Source organism: Corythoichthys intestinalis, chromosome 3 (genome assembly GCF_030265065.1).
Source record: "Corythoichthys intestinalis isolate RoL2023-P3 chromosome 3, ASM3026506v1, whole genome shotgun sequence".
NCBI classification, from domain to species: domain Eukaryota; kingdom Metazoa; phylum Chordata; class Actinopteri; order Syngnathiformes; family Syngnathidae; genus Corythoichthys; species Corythoichthys intestinalis.
The window spans coordinates 3,070,509-3,097,700 of NC_080397.1; the positions used below are offsets into that span (position 1 = coordinate 3,070,509).

The 27,192-nt window shown below is 43.7% G+C and overlaps 2 protein-coding genes across 3 annotated transcripts in view; one reads left to right on the forward strand and one right to left on the reverse strand.

Moving 5' to 3' along the window:
• fbxo21 (F-box protein 21) overlaps window positions 1–24,895 on the forward strand; it is a 34,084-nt gene extending 9,189 nt beyond the window's left edge. The window contains exons 5-12 of one of the 2 annotated variants that reach the window (XM_057832381.1): window positions 12,161–12,307; window positions 12,375–12,514; window positions 17,935–18,071; window positions 18,165–18,344; window positions 18,441–18,573; window positions 18,652–18,842; window positions 18,911–19,068; window positions 22,158–24,350. In XM_057832381.1, the coding sequence (XP_057688364.1) occupies window positions 12,161–12,307; window positions 12,375–12,514; window positions 17,935–18,071; window positions 18,165–18,344; window positions 18,441–18,573; window positions 18,652–18,842; window positions 18,911–19,068; window positions 22,158–22,348 (1,277 nt within the window). In that variant the 3' untranslated portion in view covers window positions 22,349–24,350. Of the gene's footprint in view, window positions 1–12,160; window positions 12,308–12,374; window positions 12,515–17,934; window positions 18,072–18,164; window positions 18,345–18,440; window positions 18,843–18,910; window positions 19,069–22,157 lie in introns of both variants that reach the window. The other variant, XM_057832380.1, reaches the window with a different exon arrangement.
• On the reverse strand, window positions 14,330–15,178 carry LOC130913624 (zinc finger BED domain-containing protein 4-like). Its single transcript, XM_057832382.1, has 2 exons — window positions 14,843–15,178; window positions 14,330–14,780 (listed from the first exon to the last, which is right to left on the reverse strand). Exons 1-2 carry the CDS (start codon window positions 15,156–15,158, stop codon window positions 14,458–14,460), a joined length of 639 nt encoding a protein of 212 aa, XP_057688365.1. The 5' UTR covers window positions 15,159–15,178; the 3' UTR covers window positions 14,330–14,457.
• Window positions 24,896–27,192: the final 2,297 nt, after the last annotated feature.

Genomic DNA, 27,192 nt, shown 5'->3' on the forward strand with positions numbered 1-27,192 from the left:
GGCAGCAGGTAATAACCTGTTGGCTGTACACCGGGTCAGGACTCACTACTTTTCGTGCTGAACCACCGCGGCATTTGACTTTTCAAACGTGACAAGCCGATCATGTGACACGCACGGACATTTGATCACGTGCCACGCACGGACATTTCATCACGTGTCAACGATGTCACCCACGAACATTTAAGGGACCGTTCGCTAAACTCCTCCGTTTGCCATTAAGGGCAGCGCAAATACTGTGAAACAACAATGCAGGACCCCAAATTGAATTTTTCTAAATATTGGTACAGTGTAAATGCACATCCCAAACACCTCCCACTTAAGTTCCTGATCTTAAGAGTCAAGGAACTTACAATAGTTACACAGAAACCACCATTACACAGAAACCCTGTATTTTTTTATTTTTTTTTTTTAAACCAAAGTCCATGTCTAGTCAATGTCCAAGTCAATGCCCAAGACAAACATCCCACTGGCATGTGTGTTGCGCACTGCCTAGGCATTGTACAAGTTCTTGTCCTTCCATTTTTGCAGAGAGATGAGCATGGTGGCAGCGTTTGGCGTACACCAACCAGCCATCAGATGCAGGGATAGTGAATAAGGGGTCTGTGCAATGATTTAACCCAGGAAATTTGATCATCACGGCTAAGGAGGATGATCTTGATCCTCCACAGGAAGAAGGACCACCAGCCTTCTCACATCTCGCCTGATGACCACCTTGGGCAGTGAAGAACTCCGTTTCCAGCTTCCCGCCTGGGAGGTGGGAATGCCGACACAAGTTGCAACGTCTGCATCCCTGATGACTCCTTTGCGGTCAGGGTAGACATTCACGATCCGGCCCAGACGAAATTGACCCCTCAAAGCATTTGGGTCCGCAATCCAGACGAGGTCGCCGGCTCTGATATTCCGCCCCAACCGATGCCACTTCTGTCGAATGAACAGATTTGGGCCAGCGAGTTCTCTCCATTTTGCCCAGAACCGGTCCACCCCGATTTGGATGGCCCTGAGTCGGCGCCAGGGATGAGTCTCTAGGTCAAGGCCACAGGTGTCTCCTCCAGGTGATGCTCGCCCTAGTATGAGGGTGTTGGGTGTTAGGTACTCAACTGAGCCTTCTTGTTCTTGGGCTCTGGCATCTATTGGACGTTCATTTGTCAAATTAGCTGCTTGGTAAAACAGAGTTTGGAGCTCTCCCCATGTAAAGGACCCTGTAGTTCCACCAAGGCTTGTGAGCGCCCTCTTCAGCAGTTTTACAGAAGCCTCAGCAGCTCCATTCCTATGGGGAGCATCAGCAGGGTGGAACTCCCACTTCCACTCTGTTCCGTTCTCTGATGCTGCCTTTCCCATGGACGCAGTCTGCAGGCAAGCTACATGTTTGTAAAGCTGTTGCAGTGCTGGTTTGGCGCCAATAAAGTTTGTTCCTCTATCCGACCATAGTTTTCTTGGATGCCCCCTCAGAGCAACAAAGCGAGTGTATGCTTGGAGGAAGCTTTCCGCAGACTGGTCATCAGTGATGTCCGCATGGACAGCTCTTGAGGCCATGCAGCAATACACAATTCCCCAGACCTTCTTACTTGTCCTTCTTTTAACGGCATCTTTCACCTCGAAGGGGCCAAAAAGGTCAAGAGTGGTATACTCAAAGGGTCTGGATCTCTGGGTGCGCTCTGGCGGTAGATCGCTCATTATTTGCCGGCACAGCTCAGCTCTTTGCTTCCTGCAGGTGACACAGTTGTTGAGAACTTTCTTCACCGCTTTCCGTCCCTGCATGATCCAAGCCTTTCTCTTGGTCCGTAGGAGGGTGGCGGCCACACCTTCGTGATTTTTCCCGTGTGCCTCTCTGGCCAAGAGGGTTGCCAGCCATGATTGGTAAGGGACCAATGGTACAGCAATTTGGTCCTCATCCCAGCTCTGTATCCTCCCTCCACAGAGCAAAAGTCCTGTTTCTTCTTCCTTCTGAACCACCAAGCGATCCAGGGTTGTGTCGCGGAACTCTACACCATCTTGAGTAGCAAGAGCTAAAAACTTAAAAGCCATTGCCCTCTCTTCAGCCGACAGGAATGGTCTTGCCTCCCACTTTGAGTGAACTGGGGCCTGGCTGTTGCCACCCAGCCAGATGTCCACAGCACGTCTCATCCAGGCAATAACTCCACACAACTGTTTCAGTGAACTGAATCTCTGTGGTTCGACCAGATACACAAGTGCGATGATGGCTGGGCCCGACCATTTACAGGTTTGGGATCGCGCTGAGGCAAGGACTGAGAAGGCCTTTCTTTGTAGTCCACCGATCTCTTCGGAGACTGAGGAGATGACTTCCGTTGCAGTTTTCACTGGCCAATCTTCATAAGGTAGCCTTAAAAATCCAGGGCCTTCCTGCCAGACTGAGCCTTCAGCAAGCTCCTCAGGGGCTCCTCCCCTTGTAATGAGGTCGGCAATGTTCATTTTCCCTTCGACCCACCTCCAGCTGTCGACAGGTCCGGCCTTTTGGATTTCCCCAATCCGATTTGCAAAAAATGTCTGATAGCCATAGCTATCTTTCTGGATGGCCCCAAGTATTGTCTGGCTATCGACAAAGTGGATCCATCTGTCAACCTTGATGCGGCAGTGTTTTTCGAAGTGTGCCTTGAGGCGGGTTGCGAACACAGCCCCGCACAGCTCTGCTTTGATGACATCGCCCTTCTGGTCAAGGGGTGTGAGTTTGGCCTTTGATTCAACCAGCTTTACTACAACGCCACTTTGCGCTGTCTCCCACCGAAGGTAAAGCACAGCTCCGAAGGAAGCTTCGCTGCCGTTGGAAAAGGTGACCCCCATCGGACGGCCCATGGCCCCCTGGGGTGTAAGGCTCCTGTCAAATCTTATTTGGCCAAGTCTAACATACTGCTCGAAGAATATTATTGCAGCTTCCCGGAGACGTGGAGAGAGGGGTTCATCCCAGGTGTCTTTAGCGGGACGGTCTTTCCTTGCCTCCTGAAAGGACTCCCTCACGAGTATCACTCCTCGTTGCTTGGCAGGTGACGCCAAGCCGATAGGGTCATAAAACCCTGCAATCTGACTCAGCAGCATGCGCCGGGTGAGAGGTTCAGGGGTGTTGCGTCTGACCTCATCCTCTTGTAAATCCAGCCCGGTTCTCATCTTCCCTCGCCTTTTTGAAAAGTTCACAGATGTCAGCAGACGGAGTTTATCAGTTTCCGGTTCATATCCCACACCAAGTGCCTTATTGTCTTCGTCCTGCATCTGGTTAGGGAGTACCAGGATTTTAGGTTCCACCACCTTGACATTGGTTGAATCAGTGGGCTCCTTACTCCTCCCACTTTGCCCTGACAGAACCCAGGCCTTGAGAGAGAAGCCACCTGCTTTGAGGATCTTTTCCACTCCTTTAGTCATTCTGATCAAAGCTTGGCGGTCGTCATGCGACGTCAATATGTCATCGACATAACAGTCTTCAGTCAGGATTCGGCGCTCTGCAATCATGGATGCAAACTGGGGCAAGTTTGCGGTCTCCCTCATTGCTACTTGAGCGATGCATCCAGCGGGCTTGTCGCCAATGTTGACCCTGACAACAGCATACTCGCTGATTTCGTCCTTTGGGTCATCCCTCCAGAGGAATCGATGGAGGTGTACTTCCTCATCTTTGAGCCACACAGAGTTGTACATTTTCTTGACGTCGCCAAGAGCCGCATGCAATCCGCTCCTGAATCGCAGGAGGACACCTCGGATCGGGTTGAGTACATCAGGGCCTTTATGGAGGAGGTTGTTCAGGCTCATGCCTTGGAATTCCTGACTACTGTTCCAGACTATCCTTATTGGCGTAGAGCTGGAATGAGGATTCGGGGCGGCCAGATGGCTGATGTACCAGATTGGTCCATCCCACTCCTCGATCTGTTGCTTGGTGAATTTGATGGCTGCTCCTCTCGATACCATCTCGTGGATCTGTTCTCCATATGCCGCTTTCCACAAAGGTTCTCTTGCCAGGCGAGCCTCAGTACTTCGGAAGGTTGCTTCCACTACTTGGCGGTTATTTGGCAAAATTGCTGGGCTGGCCTTCCAGGGGTATGCGGCATCCCAGTGTGGGGCATCACTGTGCTTATCTGCCAGTACATAGGAGAGACAATCCTTTATTTTCTCCAGGTCTCGTTCCTCTCCAAGGGTCATCTCTTGCCCACCTGGGGGACACTTCCCACACTTACAGCCCCCACATTTTGGGTTACAGGCTGCTCCAATACTGTCCCACCTGAACCATTCTAGGACTTCCTTATTTGTGGTGGTGGTTTTACAGGGGGTTACAGTCTTTGTTGCGTCCTCATCCTCCACAAGGACCTCCTTGTAGAACCTTGAAGATGTCCTCATGGTTCTTGCAAAGTGGGTCCCTGATTTGTGCAGGGTCAGATTAATAGCCTCAAACAGGCCAGGGTGAGTACCACCAACGGTTTTACCCAGCGGGCCATGCCAGAGGACAAGATCTCCCTCTCTTTTCAACGGCTGAGGAACCAAGCAACCTTCTCTGTGGCTTATCAGAAGGTCGATGGTCTCAGGGCGAACTAGCTCTGCTGCAGCAACACCTGGGAAGACGCGTTGAAGTTGCTGTGGTGTGATGGAATGACTGATCTCAGCAATACTCTCTAGGCCATAGCAGAGCAGCTTATGTTCTACCACTGTCCCTTTGGTGGTTTTAACGCGCAGCCGTAGGGAATACCTCTTCGTAGTGACGGTCTTTGTCATCCCTCCGATACCATGGACAACCAACTTCACGCTGTCACCTAGCAACCCAAGCCGTTGGGCAGCCCTGTGTGTTACATAATTGGTGTCCGAGGCAAGGTCAATTAGAGTGCCAATCAGCTGGCCAGAGTTGGTCGTTGCTTCCAGCAACATCATGACCACTGGGTACTCTGGGTCACTTCCAGTGATGCAGGCGGTAGCTGAGGCTTTGTTGGAGAATGCCTTTCTGAATTCATCTCTTAGCTCGGGATCGACCTTTGCTAAAAGCTCCTCTTGTTTGCTGGTGAGTCCAAGCCCCTTTTTATTTACTTTCTTGATGCTTTGCTCCTCACTTGTGGTTTGTCTCTCTTGAGGTGTACATCTGTGGCAGAGCAGATAGTGATGGGGCTCTTCTTTTCTGCAGTCAGTTTTAGTACAGAGGAATCTTCTGTTGCACTGGCCATCTTTCAGGTGGAAGCCAAGGCATTGACTGCATATATCGTGAGTCTGGAGATGGGCTTTCCTCCTCTGCACATTCATCTCCCTGAAGACTTTGCAAGCGAACAGCCTGCCGGCATGTGTCCCGTCAGCGCAAGCAGTGCATGAGCCCAAGCGTGGCTTTGATTGAGATGAGCCCTTTTCACCAGACGTGGCTTTTGAGAACGCTTTCTTGATGGTCTTTGCAGCTTGGCTTTTTGCTGCGTTGCCCCCATCTCCAAGGCTCTCATCCAGCTGGTCCAGCTCCTCCAACACTGCCTCTTGCTTCTGTAAGAAAAGCAGCAGAGAGTCGAAGTGGTTGTGTGGACCGAAGCCATTCACTGGGTCAGCCTTATGCTCGATCCACTTCTCCTTTAAAGAGCTTGGTCATTTTCTTTCCAGTGACTGCGCTACAAGACGATTTTTTAAGACGTCCTCTTCTCCCAGGATTACCAGGTTGCTGAGGGCCCGCTCTACTGTTTGGATCAACTCGATAGCTTTTCTTGGGTTGTTTCCTCTCACAGGCGCCAGGCTTTCAATTTCCTCAGCAATTTTAAGCACAATTCTCGCTTTATTTCCAAACCGGTTGTCAAGACGTTTGAACATCTCATCTGGTGTAGCGCAGCTGGACAGGACCTGGTCTCTCTTCACTTTATCACTCAGGCTAGCCAATAGATGAAACCGCGTGACGCCTGCAGTCCTCAACGGATTTCCCAGCAGCTCCCAACTCTGCCCACTCAGTCTTCCATCGATAATAATCAGTCATGTCTCCAGAGAAGACGGGCAGTCGTGTTCTTTCCAGACTGATCTGAGGCTTCAAACCAGTAGGTGGTGCATAGGGTGTTGGCTGCAGACCAGCTCCAATGGGTTCTGTCTTGGGCGTGGTGTGGCATGATTTTTGCCAGCTCAGTTCCCAGGTACCTAGCCTGTTCCTTAATTTATACAGCTGCTGTTTGTAGACTGTAGTTTTGTTGCCAGTGACGATACAATCCCACTCATGCACCTTTTGCTCGAGAACATAAATCTTCTCCTGCAGGCACTCCCTCAGGGCTTGGTATTCGAGTTCTGGCAAATTTTCCACCCTGGTGCCCTCCAACTCTGCACATTTTTCCTCTGCACCTTCAGCATGCAACAGGATGTCGGGCTGGGCATATTTGGACCACAATGTTTCCCTTCCAAGCTGAAGTGCTTCTGTGTATGTGGCAAGGCACTTGGTGGTTTTCTCCCTAATCAGGGTGATTTCTTCCTCAGCGTCTTCAGTCTCTCCTAGAGCATCCATATATTCTAGGCCAGTGTCGTGCACCCTGCCAAAATCTGTGCTGAGTGCTCGGAGTTCATCAATTAGGGCTCCTTGCTCTAGGAGGTCAACTGTGAGGGTTAGTTTGTTAGCTCTTCTGCTGAATAAGGCCTGCGCTGTTGAGCGTCTTCCTTTCAGGGCCTCAATTTCAGCCGAATCCATCAGGGCCATAATTTCAGCCGAGAACATAAGTCACCGATGGCCTATTTGGCGTTTTTAATAGGTGCTTCTTCACTTATCAGCCTGATGAGATGTGTTGGTTTGGTGAACCGCAGGTTATTACTGTTCCGTTTTCCCCACGGAAAGGGGTTGACCACGGTGTCTAAGGAATTACTCAGCTCACTTTTCCACTGTTCGTCTTTTCCTCTTTATTTTGCTTTTTGCAGTTTAAACGTCAGGCAGGAACAGGATTAGCCATAGCAGCAATAGTGGTAGTCGTGGCAGCAGGTAATAACCTGTTGGCTGTACACCGGGTCAGGACTCACTACTTTTCGTGCTGAACCACCGCGGCATTTGACTTTTCAAACGTGACAAGCCGATCATGTGACACGCACGGACATTTGATCACGTGCCACGCACGGACATTTCATCACGTGTCAACGATGTCACCCACGAACATTTAAGGGACCGTTCGCTAAACTCCTCCGTTTGCCATTAAGGGCAGCGCAAATACTGTGAAACAACAATGCAGGACCCCAAATTGAATTTTTCTAAATATTGGTACAGTGTAAATGCACATCCCAAACAATGTTTGTTTCATATTTCACGCGGTGTTTTATGCTCCTGAATGAAATGGACCGCTTGGACATGTGTGGAAGCGATCGTTTTGTATATTCAATTTTTGAATCCCGCGCCATGAAATTGAGAGACTTCTGGCTCCAGTTTCGGGTTTAGGACGAATGCGAATGTGATGTCACCCGGGTCAGCATCTCACTATACAGCACTGCTTTATGGCATGCAGATGGACTGCGGATTCAGCTGATTTTGCGGATTAATTCGTTTATTTTTCGCATCATGCCAGCCAAATGGCTGCAAACAATTGTTGCTGCACCAGGGAGAGTCGTATGAGCCTTTTTGGGTTTCAAAAGGTTCCCGTGGGTATTGGCCAAAACAAGCCGTACTACTGTGGGACCATTGGACTCACGAGGAAGTGAGTAATCATCTTATTTTGTATTATGTTATATACTTGGATCATGGCACACGTTTGAATACGGAGGTGGCTTGCATTTTGTGGCTGACATGCTCCTTGTCCACTCGGCCGACGACCGGCGGCTTGTCGCAAATCCCCCCTCTATAGTCTGTTTATTGCCCTCTTCGTGTGCCCGGTGTTTTGTCAAATTTTTTAACCCCATCAGAAATTGCAGCATTGTGTTAAAATGGCCGCGAATACAGCAATTACAAAGTAAACACTAGAAACTTTCTTGAAATGAAGGACTATTTACTTATGTTTGATCATGGTCTTAGAGAAGTTCTCCTCAGACATATCCTGCCATGTTAGCTGCAAAACAACTTCAAGCTGCTCTCTGTTTATGTCTTCGCCGTGTAGTAAAGCGTTATTTTACGCCATATTCGTGGTGACTATGTGGCAGGTGCACGCTCCTCCGATGTCGAGCTCTTCTGTCCGTAGCATGGCAACGAGCTGTAACTTGCTCGCCGCCGGGCGGTTTGCCGATCAGCAAAGCCAATCGACAACCCCGCCCGCCGTGTGACATGATCCAAGCTAGTTTTGTGTGAGTTTTTGCCTCGAAAAGCAAAAATAAGACTTTGAGATGTCACTAGTTTTGGGTTAGCATGTCGGCTAGCTGTCACGCCTCTTGGTTTGTTCACATTCTCCGAAGCCGGGGCAGGGAAACGACAAAAGCCTGACTAACTACGGTGGCATAAAATATCGTTCGGGAGGTGCGACAGTAAAGGTGAAGTCGACAGTTTTGACCATTATGGAGTAGTTTTGCCATGTCGTACTAAATAAATGCATTTTCGTATTCCATTTAGCACAAGACTGTTATTTGTCATGACCATACCATTTATTTAGCAATTGGGGAAAAATACATGGATAAAAAGAATATCCTGTAAAAATATTGGAGAGACTGAAACAATGACATTCTGCGGCACTCTTTGTCGCATTTTCCTCGTTCTGAATCATTCCCCCTCAATGGGCTAAATTCTAAATCAGATGAAACCATAACCCTGCCGACGTCATCCACCTGTTGGTGACGCTAGAGCCCTATAATGGTCGGCGTGGCTAAACGGCGGATTAAAAGACTGAATTCTCGTCATCTGCGCTTTGCCAAATTGTTGTATATAGTCGAATCGTCTCAAAATATGATACTAATTCACATCATAATAGTATTTAAGGCTTTTTTTTTATCCTGGCGTACGCACTTTAAAGGTCTGTGTGGAGTGAGCATCACACATTAAATGTAATTTGTAGTGTTAGCATAGCGTTCGTGTTAGCATTTAGCATGGTGAGTGTCATCTTAAACCAGACCCGGGCATTTTATGGCCCGCGGGCCAAATACGGCCCGCGGACCCACTCTGACTGGCCCGCGAAAGGTTGCTTGGACTTATGAAAATAAAACCTACTTTCAAAAGTGTGTGTAATGCGTCGACTAAAACAGCAGGGCTTTTACTTTGAAACCTGTTTACGGTAGCGTACGTCATTTACGTCCAGGTACTGAAACAAGTCTGAGTGCATGTGACTAGCAGCAACTCAATGGTAACCCTAAAATGTCTGCACACGCCAAAAAAAGAAAGGTGGACGCTGAAGGTCGTGGTTTCAAAAAAATATGGACAACTAAATATTTATTTACAGACGTCGGTGGTAAACCCGTGTGTTTACTTTGTGGTGAGCAGGTCGCCGTGTTTAAGGAATACAACGTGAGTCGGCATTACGAGACGAAGCATGCAGAAAAATACGGACATCTGACTGATGCTGGAAGAGCGCGGTTATCTGAAGATTTGCTAGCGAAGCTAGAAAAACAACAAGGCTATTTTACCAAGCTATATGCAGCCCGGGATGCAGCAACCAAGACCAGCTTTGTAATATCTCATAAAATCGCTAAAAACTGTAAGCCGTTTTCGGAGGGAGAGTTTGTGAAAGAGTGCTTGGTGGACTCTGCAGCGCTAATATGTGTGTAATGTGTGGGGTGGCGTGGCTCAGTGGTAGAGTAATTGTCCCCCAACCCAGAGGTTGTGGGTTAGATTCTCCGCCCTGATGAACACGTCTAAGTGTCCTTGAGCAAGACACGGAACCCCACGTTGCTCCTGGTGCTGCGTCACCAGTAGGTGGATGGTGAGATAGTGTAAAGCGCTTTGAGCGCCTTGAAAGGTGGAAAAGCGCTATATAAGTGTAACAACACCATTTAATATGTCCGGAGAAAAAAGAAGCATTTGAGAAAGTCCCGCTGTCCAGGCGAACGGTGACCAGAAGGGTGGAGGACATCGCGGAGAATCTCTGACTTCAGCTAAAAAGTGGAGTAGCAAGTTTTGACTTTTTCTCCTTGGCTTTGGACGAGAGATGTGACGTCCGCGACACGCCGCAGTTACTCGTGTTTCTCCGAGAAATAACACAGGATTTCATGATTACGGAGGAGCTGGCAGCAGTGAGATCAGTGAAAGGAACAACCACGGGGAGTGATTTGTTCAAGGAGGTAAACGCATGCATGGACAAGCTTGAACTGAAATGGGACAAACTGGTAGGAGTCACTACTGATGGTTGTCCCAATCTGACCGGGAAAAGGGTTAGGGTTAGGGTAGGACTTTTGAAACGGATGCAAGATAAAGTGACTGAACTTGGCGCAGAGCATAAATTGGTGTTTATTCATTGTATTATTCATCAGCATGTGTTGTGTAAGTCAGTGTTGAAACTTAACAATGTTGTTGATGTTGTAACTAAGACAGTTAACTTTATCAGGGCACGAGCATTAAATCACAGGCAGTTTGTTGCACTTTTAAGAAGAACATGATGACGAACATGGTGACATCAGTTACCATACAGCTGTCAGATGGCTCAGCCTGGGCAAAGTCTTAAAAAGGTTTTGGGACCTAAAAGCTGAGATTCAAGAGTTTTGTGACACTAAAGGCAAAAACATCCCTGAGCTCTTAGATGTTGACTGGATTGCAGATTTAGCATTTGCTGTTGATGTGACTGCACTGATGAACGAACTGAACACTAAACAGCAAGGCAAGGGCCTTTTTGTCCATGAAATGCATAACCTGGTCAAGGCTTTCATGAGAAAGTTGCAGTTTCTCTCAAATCAACTAGAGAACAAAATTCTCACTCACACGCAAACCCTGAAAGAAGTCAAACCATCAGCCAGTCACCTCTGTCGGTACTCATCGATGTTAGAAGACCTGTACAGTGAGTTTTCAAGACGATTTGAAGATTTTAAAAACATTGAGGATGAAATGCACCTGATTTCCTCTCCCTTTGCATGCAGTGTGGATAATGCACCCACTGATGTCCAGCTGGAGCTCATAGACTTGCAGTCAGATACAGTACTGGCAGAGCACTTTAAGTCAGCCTCACTGCTGGAGTTCTACTCATCTCTCAGGAAGGAGAATTTTCCAAACATGAGGAAACATGCTCAGAAGATGTTGGTTCTTTTTGGTTCTACCTATACATGTGAGCAAACATTCTCAGTAATGAAGTTTACCAAATCCAGGTACAGGTCCTCTCTGACTGATGACCATCTGTCAGATGTGCGTCACATCTCCACCTCAAACATTCAACCTGACCTTGATGCTCTTGTTAAAACTCAACAGAGGCTAGATTTCTCTCACTGAAGAAAAAAATACTGAAACATGTTTGTTCTGCACTGTTTGGCAGTTTGATAAAAATGTTGAGTTACGTTACATTATTGTGGTATCTTTATAGAAAGTTAAGTTAAAAATAAAGAATTGTGGTAATGGGACTGAAAAAGTCAAAAATGTAGCAAACTTACCTCTGTTTTCACTGAATAAATTCAGTTTTTTTTGTAAAACAACCTCACTCTCTCATTATCTAACAATAACACATACTCTTACCAGCTTCTGTAAACAATACAATTTACTTAATTCAATGTAGAAATAAAATTAATAACGAGTAGATTTCAAACTTTTGGTCCGGCCCTCCACAATATTTTCTGCTTCTCATTTGGCCCCAGGGGAAAAATAATTGCCCACCCCTGTCTTAAACGCTTGGAAATTTTTTTACATACAGTTTGTGGCATCCAGGTGAGTTTAATTAACTGAAAATAATGCACTGTTTTGCTGCTGAGTGTTTATTATCATCACGAGGAAGGTGATGTCCTTGTAGACTCCAATTTTGTGCTAGTCTGTCAAGGATCATTTGAAATTGGTGGAAACCTTTTATGTTAATTTATTTATTCATGGACTGAAACTTTTGAAGTTTACAGACGAAAACATTTTGGGTAATTGTCGACTAAAACAAGATGAAATTTGTCTGAGTTTTTGTTGGCTAAAACTAACGAACACATTTTGAAATGACTAAAATATGACTAAGACTAATAAGTATTTTCATCCAAAAGGAAAGACGAAAATGAAAAGGGCTGCCAAAAACAACACTGCTTTAGACCAAGGTTCAAGAAAAATACCTAAAAAGACAGGAAGTCAGTGATTGTGTTCAAACATTCAATATGGTAAACATATCGTAAGCCAAGAAAAGGTACCGTATGTACGTTTTCGTTATGTATGTGTCTCCAGGTGCAGTCCTGGTGGACCAGTACTGTAATCCGCTGGCAGAAGTCACGCTGGACGGAATATCAGCGCAGCTGGATGACATTGTAGAGAAAGTCAAGAAGACCTTACGGGTGAAAAATCCATCCCACCCCAGCCTCCGCGTGGCTCCAGGTGACTTAGGGAAAATCTGTCACAGCATTCATCTTACCATCTTAACGTCCATTTCATCACACCGCAGGTGGCGAGCGTATCCGGCTGGACGATTTTGAGCTCCAGCGGCAGGTCTTCTGCGCCCTCAACGCTGTCTTGTATGAGCAGTTGCAGTACAAGGGTGACCAGCTGGATTACTACAACCCCTTCAACTCCTACATACACCAGGTAATATTGCAGACGTTGGAAATAAGGTATGTTGACTCAATTTTGTCAACAGCCCAATCCCCCCCCCAAATAGTTGAGGGTTTTTTTCTCATAAAAATGAATTGCTGGTAGTCATTGTACATGCAAAACAGCAAAGTGTTAAAAATTGCTGACATAGTGGACATTTAAAAAGAGAACATTCACATGTAATGCAAGATCATCTTCAATCTGAAACAATATTTTTGGTAGGTGTTAGCATTTAATGAGCATAACGTGGATTCCCACTTAGGAACATAATGTAGTTATAAACTGTTCTGTTCTGAAATAACAAATGTAGTGAGAATTAAAAAAAAAAAAAAAAAGTCAAGCTTGACAACAACCGAATAAAATAGAATCTTTTATTGTCTTTGTAAACATACTCATTTACAGTGAAATTCAGTTTGGCGGCTCCCATGGCACTAAAAATTACGAAAAGCAATATAGAAGTACAGCCCAAAAAAATGAAAAACAGTATAAATATATATATATTCACGGGTCTTGAATAGTGGTCGACCAATATGGAATTTTCAAAAACTGCTTCTGATACTTAAAAAAAAAAAAAAAAGATTCAGCAAGTTGCTGATGTCTGAATCCGTTTTTGTTTGTTGATATATGAGGCCGATATGCTTTTTTAAAAGCAGGTTGATTATAGAAAGGAACTGAAACAGTCATTGTATAAATGTCCATAGTAGAGGTTAAACTGGCCACTAGGTGGTGCAAAATCACAATTAACAAAGATCATCACCCAAACAGTGAACATAACAGTTTATTGGTTATATATCAGCTGATCTCCGCCAATCTTGAAAAAAGTATTTATTGGCCGGCCAATATACTGGTCGACCTTTGAAGAAAGATCAGCACCCAAAAAGTGAGCATGACAGTTTTCCTATTCTAATGGCTGATATTTTCCAATCTTAAAAAAATTCCATATAGCACCTGACCAATACAGTATATTGGTCGTCCTGTGGTCATAAATATGTGCATTATAGTGCAAAAAAGTATGGAGAAGCATACTGCATATGTAAAGGATTGAGTATACAAGTAATATGATGAAAATTCAGATTAATGAATTTAATTTTTAATATTGCAACTCCAGGCTACATTGTAGAAACACAAAATGGTGACCAATCGCAGAAACATTAGGTAATTATAACTAATAATAACTAATTATTGAGAGGAGACTGCATTTCAGGAACATTTGTTTGTCTTAAACATGAAACAGGCAATTGCATATTGAGTATTCAAAACCCCTCATTTCTGCCTTCCGCTTGCTTAATTATAATACACAATGTGACGTATTGCATCACTATATGTAGTGATATAACTATTTATGCAACGCATATTTGAATACAGGCGCTGCACCCATACATAGTGAGACAATATAAAAATATATAGCCACCAGAATTAGTTACAATTACAGGTAGTCCCTGAGTTACGAACGTCGGCGACGTAACCCAAATTTCCACATAAATCGGAAACCCTATAAGTGTCCCTAGTATTTAGGGACACTTATAGAGTTACCTAGTATTTAGGGACACTTATAGGGTTTCCGATTTATGCGGAAATTTGGGTTACGTCGCCGACGTTCGTAGTCCTAGGGACACTTATAGGGTTTCCGATTTATGCGGAAATTTGGGTTACGTCGCCGACGTTCGTAACTCAGGGACTACCTGTAATTGAAAATGAAGCCCCATGAAGCAGTGAAGCCCTGCAGGGAAATGCGTCACACACACCTAGGGGCTTCAAAAGGATTGATTACCTCGACTACGCCATCATGTGGACAGAAAAATGTATAACATGCTTGGTGCATGAATCATGCTCTGATTACAAAGAAAATACATATTTTAAGTTTAACATGAATTATTGTGTGTTACTTTGTCTATGTGCAAAAGAAACAAGTGAAAATGAAATGAGGCAAAATGTGCTTACTCATTTTTATTTAGAAACAATATTTTTTCCAAAGTTTTTGGACTCAGGCGGTTTCTTTTTTTGCAGAGAATTTCACCTGCTTTTGAAAAAACTCTTTCACATGGCACTGATGAAGCAGGGGTGCATAGATAGGATACAGCAAGTTTGTATAAAGTTGGAAGTGTATATTTCTGTGATTCCCAGTACTGAAGGGGACTTTCAACTCTGGGGATGTTTGGTGCTCCCAGATACTTTTGCACCTCAACTGTTGCATTTGCCGTGACATTTGTGGTTCTTGCTTGATGGACTGAGGCATCAAAATGATGCCACAGTTTGCTTCCTAGGAAAGAAACAGATATTAGTAATTATTTAATATTAGAACAATTAGGAAATATTAAATACCTCCAACAGACTGGGAAGGTTCTGATGATGACGACGACGGTGATGATAATGATGATGAAGTAGATGAGGCTGTGCGGCTCATGATAGCTGCGCATTCCATCGTGAGCCTTTTTTCTGCCTCTGCTGCTTTACTGGGACTGAAGAAGCCTACTTTTTTAAACCTTGGGTCAAGCAGAGTAGCCAGAAACATAATGCTCATAGACTGGAGTTGGTTCAGCTTCTCTCTTAGTTGTCTTTGCAGAAACTCAACCATGGATGTGCTCTCTGGAGTTTGAAGCTGTCGAATCTCTTCTTCCTCCAGGGAGTGATGCAACATGGACAACAGCGGAATTACCTTTGACCCCGAATCTTTCTTCTCCTCAGACAGCTCAGTTGTGGCATAGTTAAATGGCTCCAATACTGTCAAACAGTCAGCAATAATTCTGTACTGTTCAGCAGACAATGGTGTCAGATCAGTGCGTAGACCAGCCAAAGCTGCTCCGACAGGCTCTCTCAAAGTGTAGATACGCTGAAGCATGAGATAAGTGCTGTTCCACCTTGTTTCAACCTCCTGAAGAAGTTTAAGCACCGGAAGGCCCATTTGAACTTGCATCTGAGTTAGTCTCTCCTACATTAAAATCAAGTGTCAAATTAATAAATAGCAAAAAATAAAATATGTTACATATGACAAGTAAGGAGCTTACCTTTGCTGTAGTGCTGCTCTTAAAATAACCAACTATCTTTCGACAGTTTGCCCGGATGTGGAACAATTCAGGACATTGGTCAAGAGCTTTTTTCACCAAAAGATTTAGCGTATGTGCCACACAAACAGTGTGACGCATATGAAGCTCTCTGGCACAAGCTCCCATATTTGCTGCTCCATCAGTCACTAGACATGTCACTTTTTCACTTATACCCCACTCTGACATTAGCGAGGTTTTCATAAAAGCCATGTTTGCTGCAGTGTGTGCCTCAGGGAAATGTTGCACCCCCAGTACAACTGATTGGAGGGATGTGGTTTCATCAATGAAATGACATGTCACAGCTAGATAGGCATCAGTATTGATGGACGTCCACATATCTGATGTCAAACTACATGCAGATGCTTTAGCCACAATGGCTTTTGTTTTATCTTTGGTTTCCTTGTACCTTTTTTCCACCATGGCTTTCAAAGTCTAAAAAAAAGTACGATTTATGGAATTGAAAAGTATTGAAATGGTTAATCCTATAATATAGTGCTTCATGTCGTAACATACATACCTGCCGTGTAGGTAGAACGTAGGAAGGAGCTAAAGCTTTCATAAGCTTTTTGAATCCACTGCCGTCCACCAAGGAAAACGGCTGAGAATCCTCAATTACCATATCAACCAACAGCTCAGCCAAGTCAACCTTCTCAGCTATATTAAATTACATGTCAGAGTTATAAAACAAACAAACAAACAAAAATGCACACAGTGTAGTGTGGGACTATGAATATAAATGACCCACCTGAGCCGGGTTCAACCTGGTTGGTCTCCTCGTTCCCATGCAAGACCCTATAGTGCCTTAGCATTGTTGAGGTGTTATTATTATAACTAAGCACCTTGGAACACACCAGACACTTCACCTAAGTATTCGGAAAGGAAAAATGTGAATTTTATGTGTCATCACACTTTCTTTCATTATTGGAATCTGTTAAATAGTAATTAATTGCAGTGCATTACCTTCTGAGGTGAGATAAGCTCAAAGTGCTCCCAAACAGGGGAAAATCTCCTTTTTCCTGCTGGTTCCATCGCAAAAATGAAGCTCGTTGAATCGAATGCCAAATAGCGCAATAAGGGACCCGAAAACACGAAAAGTGAAGGGGAATCCATAGCGTTTCTTGGCCGCTTTTATTTCGAACTCCAATCAAGCCAAGCGAATCAGATCCTGAATCAGTCACGTGGTACACCCGCTCGCAAATGCTTGACTGAATCAGCCACCTGGTACACCTGCTCGCGAATCATTTCCCGAATCAGTCACGTGGTACACCCGCTCGCAAATGCTTTACTGAATCAGCCACCTGGTACACCTGCTCGCGAATCATTTCCCGAATCAGTCACGTGGTACACCCGCTCGCAAATGCTTTCCTGAATCAGCCATCTGGTACACCTGCTCGCGAATCATTTCCCGAATCAGTCACGTGGTACACCCGCTTCACGGGGCAACAAACGTCACCACGTAAGTAGTCAACACGCGCATCGGCTCGCGGTTCATGAACCACTCATCTACATTACTCGGCACACACTTCAGGGATTCGACCCAAGGAGCACATCACTACTAAATACCCCGTAAATCTCAAAATAACTATTCAAAAACATATATGTCATGTTAGTCAAACAAAATAAAAAATAAGATACTGTACTTACCATTAATACTAATGGATGGTGAAATAAGAGTTCTTGTTTCACTAATGCTCGCTGAAGTTTTACTTTTAAATCACAATGTAGAACACTTTGGCCTGTGAAGAAGCAAACAGGTAAGTCGATGTGACTTATGAAGCTTATTTAGGGCTTGATCTAAGCAACTTAGACGAGGTCGAGCTGCTTATGCTACACAGTCGCCTGCTGAAGCTGAGCCTTCCTAAGTAGAAAACAGAACCTGACTGGGTGGGCGGTCATTGTAATTAAACTTATAAATTTACAATTTTAATTTATCCTGGAAACAAATTATTATTGACAATATACGTCCAAGAATTGTGCAATAACAACAGGAAAACCAACAATGCATGCAAAAAAAATAAATTGCGCATCATGTAAATTTTCAATTAACCTTTAGTGAGACAACAGCTCTTCTTAGTGGCGAAACAAATACTTGCAGGGAAACCTGACAGCTGTTAAACTGAGAAAAATACAGAACTCAAACACACACTACACTGTTGTGCAACTTAAAAATAACAAAAACGACTAGAGACAAAATGGCAGACGAGACCCTTGCGTCGTAAAGTCGAAATCACGAAATTCGGGTGCATTGTAACTCGGTGACTACCTGTATATATATAGCTCAACCTGTTAACATTTTTACATCCCATTTGTTACACTTATAAAATTATATCTGTCAGATTTGCCCATATGTACGCACATTTTGTCTCACAGGTACTGCTTCGTCGCAAGGGCATCCCCATAAGCCTCTCGGTTGTCTACATGACGCTTGCTCAAAGGTTGGGTGTCAAGTTGGAGCCGGTCAACTTCCCCAGCCACTTCTTGCTGCGCTGGTGCCAAAAAGAACGAGGGTACTTAAAGGTTGTTTTCGATCTAAAGGTTTCGCTTGCATTTGGTTCACCCCCCCCCCCCCCACACACACACACACACACACACACACGCAGGAGCGATGACATCTACGACTACGTGTACATTGACGCATTTGGTAAAGGCAAGCAGATGACGGCCAAAGAGTGCGAGTACCTCATCGGGCACCAGGCCAGCGCTGACTTTTACGGTGGCATCGGCACCACCGAGATGTTGCTCCGGATGGTGGGAAACCTGCTCAACATCGGGAAAAGAGGGTAACTGTTCACTTTACCCCGTAGCGTCAATATTTCAAAACCAGCTGGCAAAGACAAAAACCTCAGAAGAGTTTCCTTTTTATGTTGTTTTTTTAGGGAAGGCAAAGAGAAGTCCTACCAGCTCCTTAGAAACACGCTGGACCTTTTCCTCACCATCAACCCGGACAACGTTTCTTACCTTCTGCTGCAAGCCAGACTATACTTCCACCTTGGCATCTGGCCAGAGAAGGTACGTGCGTGCGCACACGTACATACCTACACACCATCTCGCACTCATCTCCAGTACAAAGTGTGTTCCTTCGGGCAGGTTCTGGACATACTGCAGCACATCCAGGCATTGGACCCGTCTCAACACGGATCAGTGGTCTACCTGGTTCAGCACACGCTGGAGCACATACAGCACAAGAAGCAGCCTACCACCCCCGAGGTGAAGCGGCGCGGGACGGCCGACCACCTGGAAGTCCGGTACTCTGTGGGCCTTGTCATGAAACACAAGAGGTGCGTGTATTCGGAAGCGGCGCCGAAGATTACCCGCACCCTATTTTCCATTTTGTCTTCCGTCTTAGGTCGGGTTACAACTGCGTCATATATGGCTGGGATCCCAAGTGCACCATGAGCCAGGAGTGGATCACCACCATGAGGGTCCACCAGCTGCCCGATGGCGCCGAGCAGCCTTTCTACAATGTCTTGGTGCAGGATGGCACTTGTCGATACGCCGCACAAGGTAAACGGGACGGTAAAAAGAGCAGCAATTTAACGGTTAATTATATTTAATATTGGCAGAATAGTATACAATTATCTTTGTTATTATTATTTCTTCAACCCTTAGATCCACAAGTGACTGGACCCTACAGTCTTCCATAAGTGGGTCAAGAATGACCCATACTAGAATCAATGTGTTTTTATGCCATTTTGGTTAAGAATAATCACTTGTATAATATTTAGTATTATATTTAGGGCCACACAAGAAAGTTTGAAATATCTTTATTTTTGACTGTGTAACATTTTTTTTTTAAAAAAGAAAAGTACAAGACAGCAATTAGTGGTGTGACAAAATATCAAAATGGTGATATATCGTGGTATTTTGTTAACCAAAAGGTTATCGATATGCTTCTGCCAAGAATCGATATGTCGTTTTAAAAAGGTGTCACTGTTTAAAAGAAAAAAGAAAACAAAAAGCAAACAAGTTACTATTAAAACTTTTCACTTTAATAGTGTCTCTTTTAACTCAATGGCTGCCGTTGACGGTGCTAGACGCACCATCCGATTAGGAACAAGAGCATTCGCAGCCAGTCTGTCTGACTTTTGGGACAATTACAGGTCACGTTTTCTTCATTTTTAGGGCTTTTATATGTCACTTCCTGTTGAGTTTGAGTCACTACCCATTCATTTAAGATTCCTGGGTCACTTGCTGTTCTGTAACACAAAATCAACAGAAAGTGACCCGGAAATGCCCCAAAATCAACAGGAAGTGATTGAAAAACAACAGCAAATAAACCTGAATTGCCCCCAAACTAAACTCACTGGTTGCCATTGACTGCTATAGACATCCACTCCGTTTAAAGTGGGAGGGATGGCAGCGAATGAACACTGCCACCCTCCCACTTTAAACGGAGTGGACGTCGACTAGTGATAAACTCACTGCTGAAGGATGAAAAGAGCTTGTTTTTCTGTTTATTAGTCATTTTGTAGAATATCCTAGAAGGATTTCCTGACCCATGTATCGATAATCGTTGTATCGCCATATCGTGAAATCATTATCATGAGCTTTGTATTGCAAATCGTTTCGGGAGGTACCAAAAGGTTGCCACCCCTAACAGCAATAGACTTCACCCCCTCTATCATCAGTGAAGAAAAGCTTCCTTGCATCTTTTTGTTGAGAAAGTGGCGCTAAAGCCCTTGTTCAGGCCCTGATCGACTTGCGAGGATATTGTGGCTCTGTGTTCTGCCCTGGATGGAAGCTAACTCGCTCCAGTAAGAGCCCAACCAACTCATTCTGTAGGCCATGATTTGGTCATTTTCTTCTTCAGAGGAAACATACTGTAAGTAGAATCCTGCGAGTCAGATTGATCCTTGGCCCATAGTCTGGGTCCCCATCTTCAGAAATTTCAGACTCCCAGTCCAACCCTGTCACTGCCTATCCAACATACAGCATCTATAGGACCATTTCAGTTGTGTATCTAGCAGCCATGACACCTTGGATAAGGAAACATAAAAATAATGTTGTCAATAGATCAAAATGTAGCTAAAAAATACATACACACACTACATATACAGTAATGCTAACTTAGCAAGCTAGTGTTAGCTAGTTATGAAGTAGGATCATTTTTTGATAAATCATGCTTAACAAGTCATGAAAGACACACAATATGAAGATAATACTTACAGGTATCAGCTCTTGTTGGGTGAAATAATCTTCCTCAGGTGGGACACTTCTGAAATACCTAGTCTGTATGGTCCACAGTTAATTTATTTGTCATACCCAAAGTTAATAAGAATTCAAGGTTCCGTTTGGAATCCATAGAAAATGCATGTGGCTCATTTTTTACGCGCTTATGGAAGCGTGGGGTAGTGATACAAAAACTACAATTTCGTAGACCACATTTTTCTGCTTAGCAAAAAAAAAAAAAAAATTTAAATCTGTGCTGATTTTTACTCTACACAAACACTGGAACAAAGTGCAATTTTTTGGTCGGGGATATTTCATGCTTTTATTGGTTATTTTTAATGTTAATGTGTTTTTATGAGAAATGAGCCCCTTAAGTTACCTTTTTTGAAGTTGCATTTGGTAAGCCATTTTCAAAGAGCCAAAAATAGTTAAGAGGGTGTGCCAAACCTTATGATTTGATTTGGATGGGTAAAGTTTCATCCAATCATCTCCCAGAAGTGGAAGTAAATTCAGTGTATTTATTGGTGTAGACCAGACATGTCCAAAGTCCGGGCCGGGAGCCAAATGCGGCCCCTGGTCAAATTTCATCCGGCCCCCAGCCTCTGTCATAAAATCAATAACGTCTGGCCCGCACACAGACTTAATAAATTGGTCAGCAGCATATGAAGTAGTTTACACACTAAATGCTGCTCCTCATTTAGCCACTAAAAGGCAGCAGCACTCGAAGCAACATTACCCCGTGTGACCCTTAAATCCCAATTTTCTAAAATGGTGACAATCAACACAAAAAAGAAAGTTGACTGCGACATCCGACGCTTCAAGTATAGGTGGAAATTTGACTATTTCTTCATTAAAATACGCAACAACTGTGTCTGCCTCATTTGCAAAAAGACAGTCGCTGTTTTTAAAGAGTTTAATGTGAGGCGATATTACCAAACAAGACGCGCTGACATGTATGACAAGTTTACAGGGAAAATATGTGGCGAGAAATTAAAGCAACTTGAAACTAGTTTAATTCCACAGAAGCAGTATTTCGCATGAGCCCGAGAACCGAAAGAGAACGCCACAAAGGCTAGTTGTGAGATTGTTGAAATTACCGGTATGAATTAAAAAAAAATAATAAAGCAAATGTGACACACAGAATGGCTTGCTAAAATTTGCTTTAATATACTGTTCTACGTAAAGGACGTCAGCCAAGGTCGGCCCCCCACATTTTTACCACACCAAATCTGGCCCCCTTTGCAAAAAGTTTGGACACCCCGGTGTAGACTATAGAGACATGAACGCGTCATCTCCACTTACGCATCTAAGGGTTAATATTAGCAGTATGGTATAAAACTATATTTATTATTATTTTTGAAAAAAATGCGGTCATTGTATTGTGAAGACTGTAAAGGTAATGACCTATATTTTTGTTATATCAGAAAACCTGGAGCCCCATTCGGACCCCCTGGAGATTGGGCACCCCGAGGTGGGCCGCTACTTCTCTGAGTTCGCCCACACATACTATGTGGCCAACGACGAGCTCAGGACCCGTTACCCAGACGACTCGGAACACACGGACGAAGTGGCACGCGACCTCTACCCACGACCGCCCTTGCCCTCGCCCATGTAGCAACAACATTTTACATCAGTTCACATCCAACACAAAGAAGAAAACTCATTGAGTTAGTAACACCCAAGGGTCACTTCATTAAGTACACCTGCAAGGCTAACGACTTAAAAAAAAAAAATTTTCAGGTATTCGTTCACAATATGGTTACTCTTCTGGTTGTGAAGGCACCAATGCTATTTTGACACTCTCATGTAGCCAAATAAGACAGCCTAATGTTAAATGTTAGGAATTAGGAATTTTCTTTTTTTCTATTTTTTTCTTAACCTGTTTTATTCAGCTGCTTGACACAGAGAATGGACATCTGAGTGTCCAATTAGTCTGAACAGTTTTTATGTCTCATTCAACGTACCTCGTTTATTAGGAGAAAGCAGCGAACAGGAAGGGGTTGCGGGGGAACAGAAGAAAAGAAGGGGAGAGAGACAAAAGAAGCACAAACAACAACAAGAAATACATTGAACGCCTACACTAACTATGAATATGTTGGTGGTATCGTGACCTAGTTGTATTTCCAGTTGACACCTAACTATGAATATGTTGGTGGTATCGTGACCTAGTTGTATTTCCAGTTGACACCATGTGGGGGGCCTGATGACCAAAGAGACAGGAGGGGAGAGGGGCGTGTCTGAAAAGTGATTTGGAGGGGTGGAGTGTACACAAGTCAGCCATGTGGTTTAGAACCCAGTATTGGTGTGAATCCCTTGTGAGTGTGAGTATGTTAGCATCCTATTCTATGCTGTCTCATCGCTAATCCTGACACCGAGGTTTTCGACTTGAGTGTGTATAATTGCACCTAGTCATTCGCGAATCCCATTAGACATGTGATAGTCCCGCAGACTATCCATCCAGGGTGGTCTCCCGGGCCATCCGTGCCCCCATCAACCGGCCTTCACGGATGGTATAAGGGGACGCAACCAACCGCTGCCCGGGCACCCACCCCGCACCCCTGGACAGGCGCCACACCGAGCTCCGGAGAGCAGGGGATTTTTCAACTGTGTGGGAGAATTATCAAAATTTCACGCAAAAAAACAAAATTTGTCTATAGTACATTGCATCACATGTTTAATTCAATATTTTGTGAGTGTGGAAAGGCAGTTATACTCTTCTTATTGTTTTCAAAACTTTCCATTTGATCCTTTTCTGCAAGTAATCAGGTAGGTATGCTTGTTCACGAAATGCATTGGGGAAAAAAACTTAAGTAGTTCTGTCGTAATTTAAAAATATACAGCATTAAAAACCTCTAATACTGATGATACTATTGAGTAAATGCAGGTGTACTTAATAAAGTGTCCTCACAGTGTAGAGCTTGAACGTCAAAAGATAATAGTGTTATAAACAAATGACAAAAAAGACAGTAAATTCCAGGTGCTGTCATTCATGTTAACAAAATTCAAAGGAATGCTCTTGGGAAATTAAACATCCCAATTGTTTGCCAAAAGACTTTTTCATGCACATTTTTATCTGTGACATCATCTGCCCAGCAGGAATACACAATAAAAACAAGGAAAGACAAAATGGTACTTGATGTGAAAAACCCTTTGAGATTTTGTTTGTCCAATAAATTTGAACTGGAAGGAGTGGCAGTGAATGATCATGTTAGGTAGGTTAAGTAATTGAAAGCGATGGACATGTAATCCATCTCAACTGGGAGGGTCAAATGGATTGGACCGTCAATGACAGTGAGTTAAATGCAAATTTATTGTAAAATATTTATTATCTAGGGTTGCCAACTCCCTGAAAAAAAAGGGACACCTCATTGGTAGAGCAGGCCGGCCAGTAACCACCACGCTTTTGATTTTTTTTGTATGTGAAGTGATTTGTATATTATAATAATTTCACTCAAAATGGAATTAGGTATAAATTTGGGTGATATAAGCACATGAAAAACAATCATTATCAGTACATCTCCCACACTCATAATCCTGACCAGAGGTGGGTAGTAACGCGTTACATGTACTGCGTTACATTTACTTGGGTAACCTCTTGAGAAAAATGTACCGTACTTCTAAGAGTACTTTTACAAAGCTATTTTTTTTTTACTTTTACTTGAGTAGATTTGAGAAGAAAAAACGCTACTCTTACTTCGCTACTTTGGGTTACACAAAAGTCATTACATTTTTCCTCTGTATTCTATACATTCATTTTTTTCGTAGCCAGCGATGCCAAGAGTAGCTCTACCGATTTCACCAATGAGATGTCGCAACAATAATCACATGATTCCATTATACCAATCAGACAAAAGCTTGCCGTTCTATGATCACGCCAGCCTGTTCAATCACGTGGCATCTTTATAGCACCGTAAAAAATGAAGTGTTTGATATAGAGCGCTGACTGCGCTCAACATGACTCGAAAGCGAAAATTTTTACCTCTCTTCCAGTTTTTATTTGGCAACGATTGACCATGGAAAACCGGAGATATGATCCTTTTAATTTCAAAATAGTAATTAAGGAACTCTTCACTATTCAAACTAGGACCTATTGTCTCCACCAGAGGGCACTAATGCTCTTTGGATGAATAATGCTTCATTTATGTAATTTTTTTTTTTCTCTTGTCGGAATTCAATGATTTTTTACATTTCTTTTTAGTATTTCTTTGGCTTAATGTGGTTATGTAATGAGTTATTGTACAGTATTATAACAAAAGTTCATATGGATAACTTTGTGCTCAGAAAAAAAATACCATTATTTAAAATATATATATAAGCAGTTACAATGTTACTCATTACTTGAGTATTCTTTTCATCAGTGCTTTTTTTTTTTTAATCTGTATTTGTACTTTTATTTGTACATATTTTGGACGACTACTTTTACTTGAGTAATTTTATTATTTCATATTATTTACTCTTACTTGAGTAAAATTTTTGGCTATCTACCCACCTCTGATCATGACAAGCGACAGTACCTCCAGTGGCGCCACGAGTGGGTGGCCAAGGGTGGCCACGGCCACCCCTATAAATTTGTTGGCCACCCCACTGGCCACCCCGCTTGCCAGTATATTGTTAGACTGTTGTAGCCTCAGTTATGCATTTCATCCCAAATGCACAGCCAGGACTATGGACTATGGATTATGGACTATGCACATTAAATCAGGGGTGCCCATCTGTCGGCATTTGCTACCGGGCCGCACAGAAATAATATTTTATTAACGACTGCATTCTGGCCAAATGAACTTTGGCCTGTGCTCCTGCTTAACACATCAATATCCCTGTCTACTTTAGATATAATACTACAGTATAGATTAGAATGTCGTCATAGAAATCCATTGATTGGACTGCAAGCAGTACATCTTGTTTTGTATATATAATATATCTGTGCGTTTGTCCTCCATAATAACGTATGACTAGGCCCTGGGCGCAGCACATTTGTTCCCCCACACTAGCGAAAATGACTGGAAAACAGACGTCTTTGGAGAGATTTTTTACGGCGAAAAAGGGCACCTGACTAGCCAGAAGATGAGCCTACAACCTCGAATACCCACGTACTGCGAAGGAGTGGATTCGTGACCCTTTTGTGAATAAACCGAGTGATTCGAGCATGTCTCTGCAACAGGAGGATCAGCTTGTAGAGATCGCAAATGATGGCGACCTTAAACGTACATTTGAGACAATTAAAAAGTGAAGGGGAAACGATGTCGTCATCGCACACACCATATAATTGTTTGCATTAGTCTAACACATATATAGTCTAACACATACATATGGTACAGGTTCTCGTAGGCACCGTCTAACTGTTTGCATTACTCTAACACACGTAATATAATTAATCAGGAAATAGTATCATTTTCATATTTACGGCAGGACTGCACTACTAATATAGAATAAATAGCACACCATAGTTTAATGAGAAGAAATAGAAGAGATACACAATGCCGTCTTATCACAGAAGCTCAACGCGTACGTCACGAACAAGATTGACGCACCAACTCTTGCAATCAGCTCTCCCAGCAAACTCCAAGGACAAAGCACTTTGTCCTAAAACAAGTACAAGCCAGCCCGGACAACAAAGTTGATAGCGGGCGTCCCATCCGCGCACCTACCTATGCCGCCCAAAACCGGCCACAGAGGGGAAGACCCAAAAGCAACGCCCAGACACACCTTCAGACACACCTTTGACCCGGCCCGTTTCAGCAAAGACTTTAAAAAGACTGGACACTGAGATAACACAGATTTTTGCTGCTCGGAAACATGTAGCCTTGTTTTGGATCCAGAATTGTCCCTCCGTCGTCTGTTTTTGCCTTGTTTTTACCATTGTCAACGAATAAATTGTCAACCTGCTTTTGGCGAGTCTTTTTCAAACTTTTGGAACATGGAGTCAGTACAAAGGGTTAATGTCAGAGAGAACGCAAGAAGTTCTGCCTTCCCGGTTGGCGCGCGCGGGGGCAGCGCCAGCCGAGCGGCACTTGTTTTGGCTGTCGCTGTTCCCGAGTGCGTCTTGGCCCGGGGGGCGAATTTCAACAAAAGTCATTCCGAAATATCCTGGCAGCGCTACGAGAACACTGAAAACCTTGCTACAATTTCCAACATCGCATCTTTTTGAAGCGGGCTTCTTAATTAATGCTTAACGACACAGCGAAGGCATTAACGGTGAGCTAGCCGTGTGCAGCTAACAGGATCTGAGGAGAACTTTTGTCCATCCACGATCAAACGTAAGTTAATATTCCTTTCGTTAAAGAAAGTTTGTAGTGTTTACTTTGGAAACACTGCATTCGCGGCCATTTTTAATGTTACGCGCGTGCACAGACCCGCATAGTTGCAGTTTTTGATGGGTTGCAAAATTTTTCAGAACACCGGTCCATTAAAAAAAAAAAAAAAAAAGACCCAAGTCACACCGGTCTGTGGTGTAAAAAA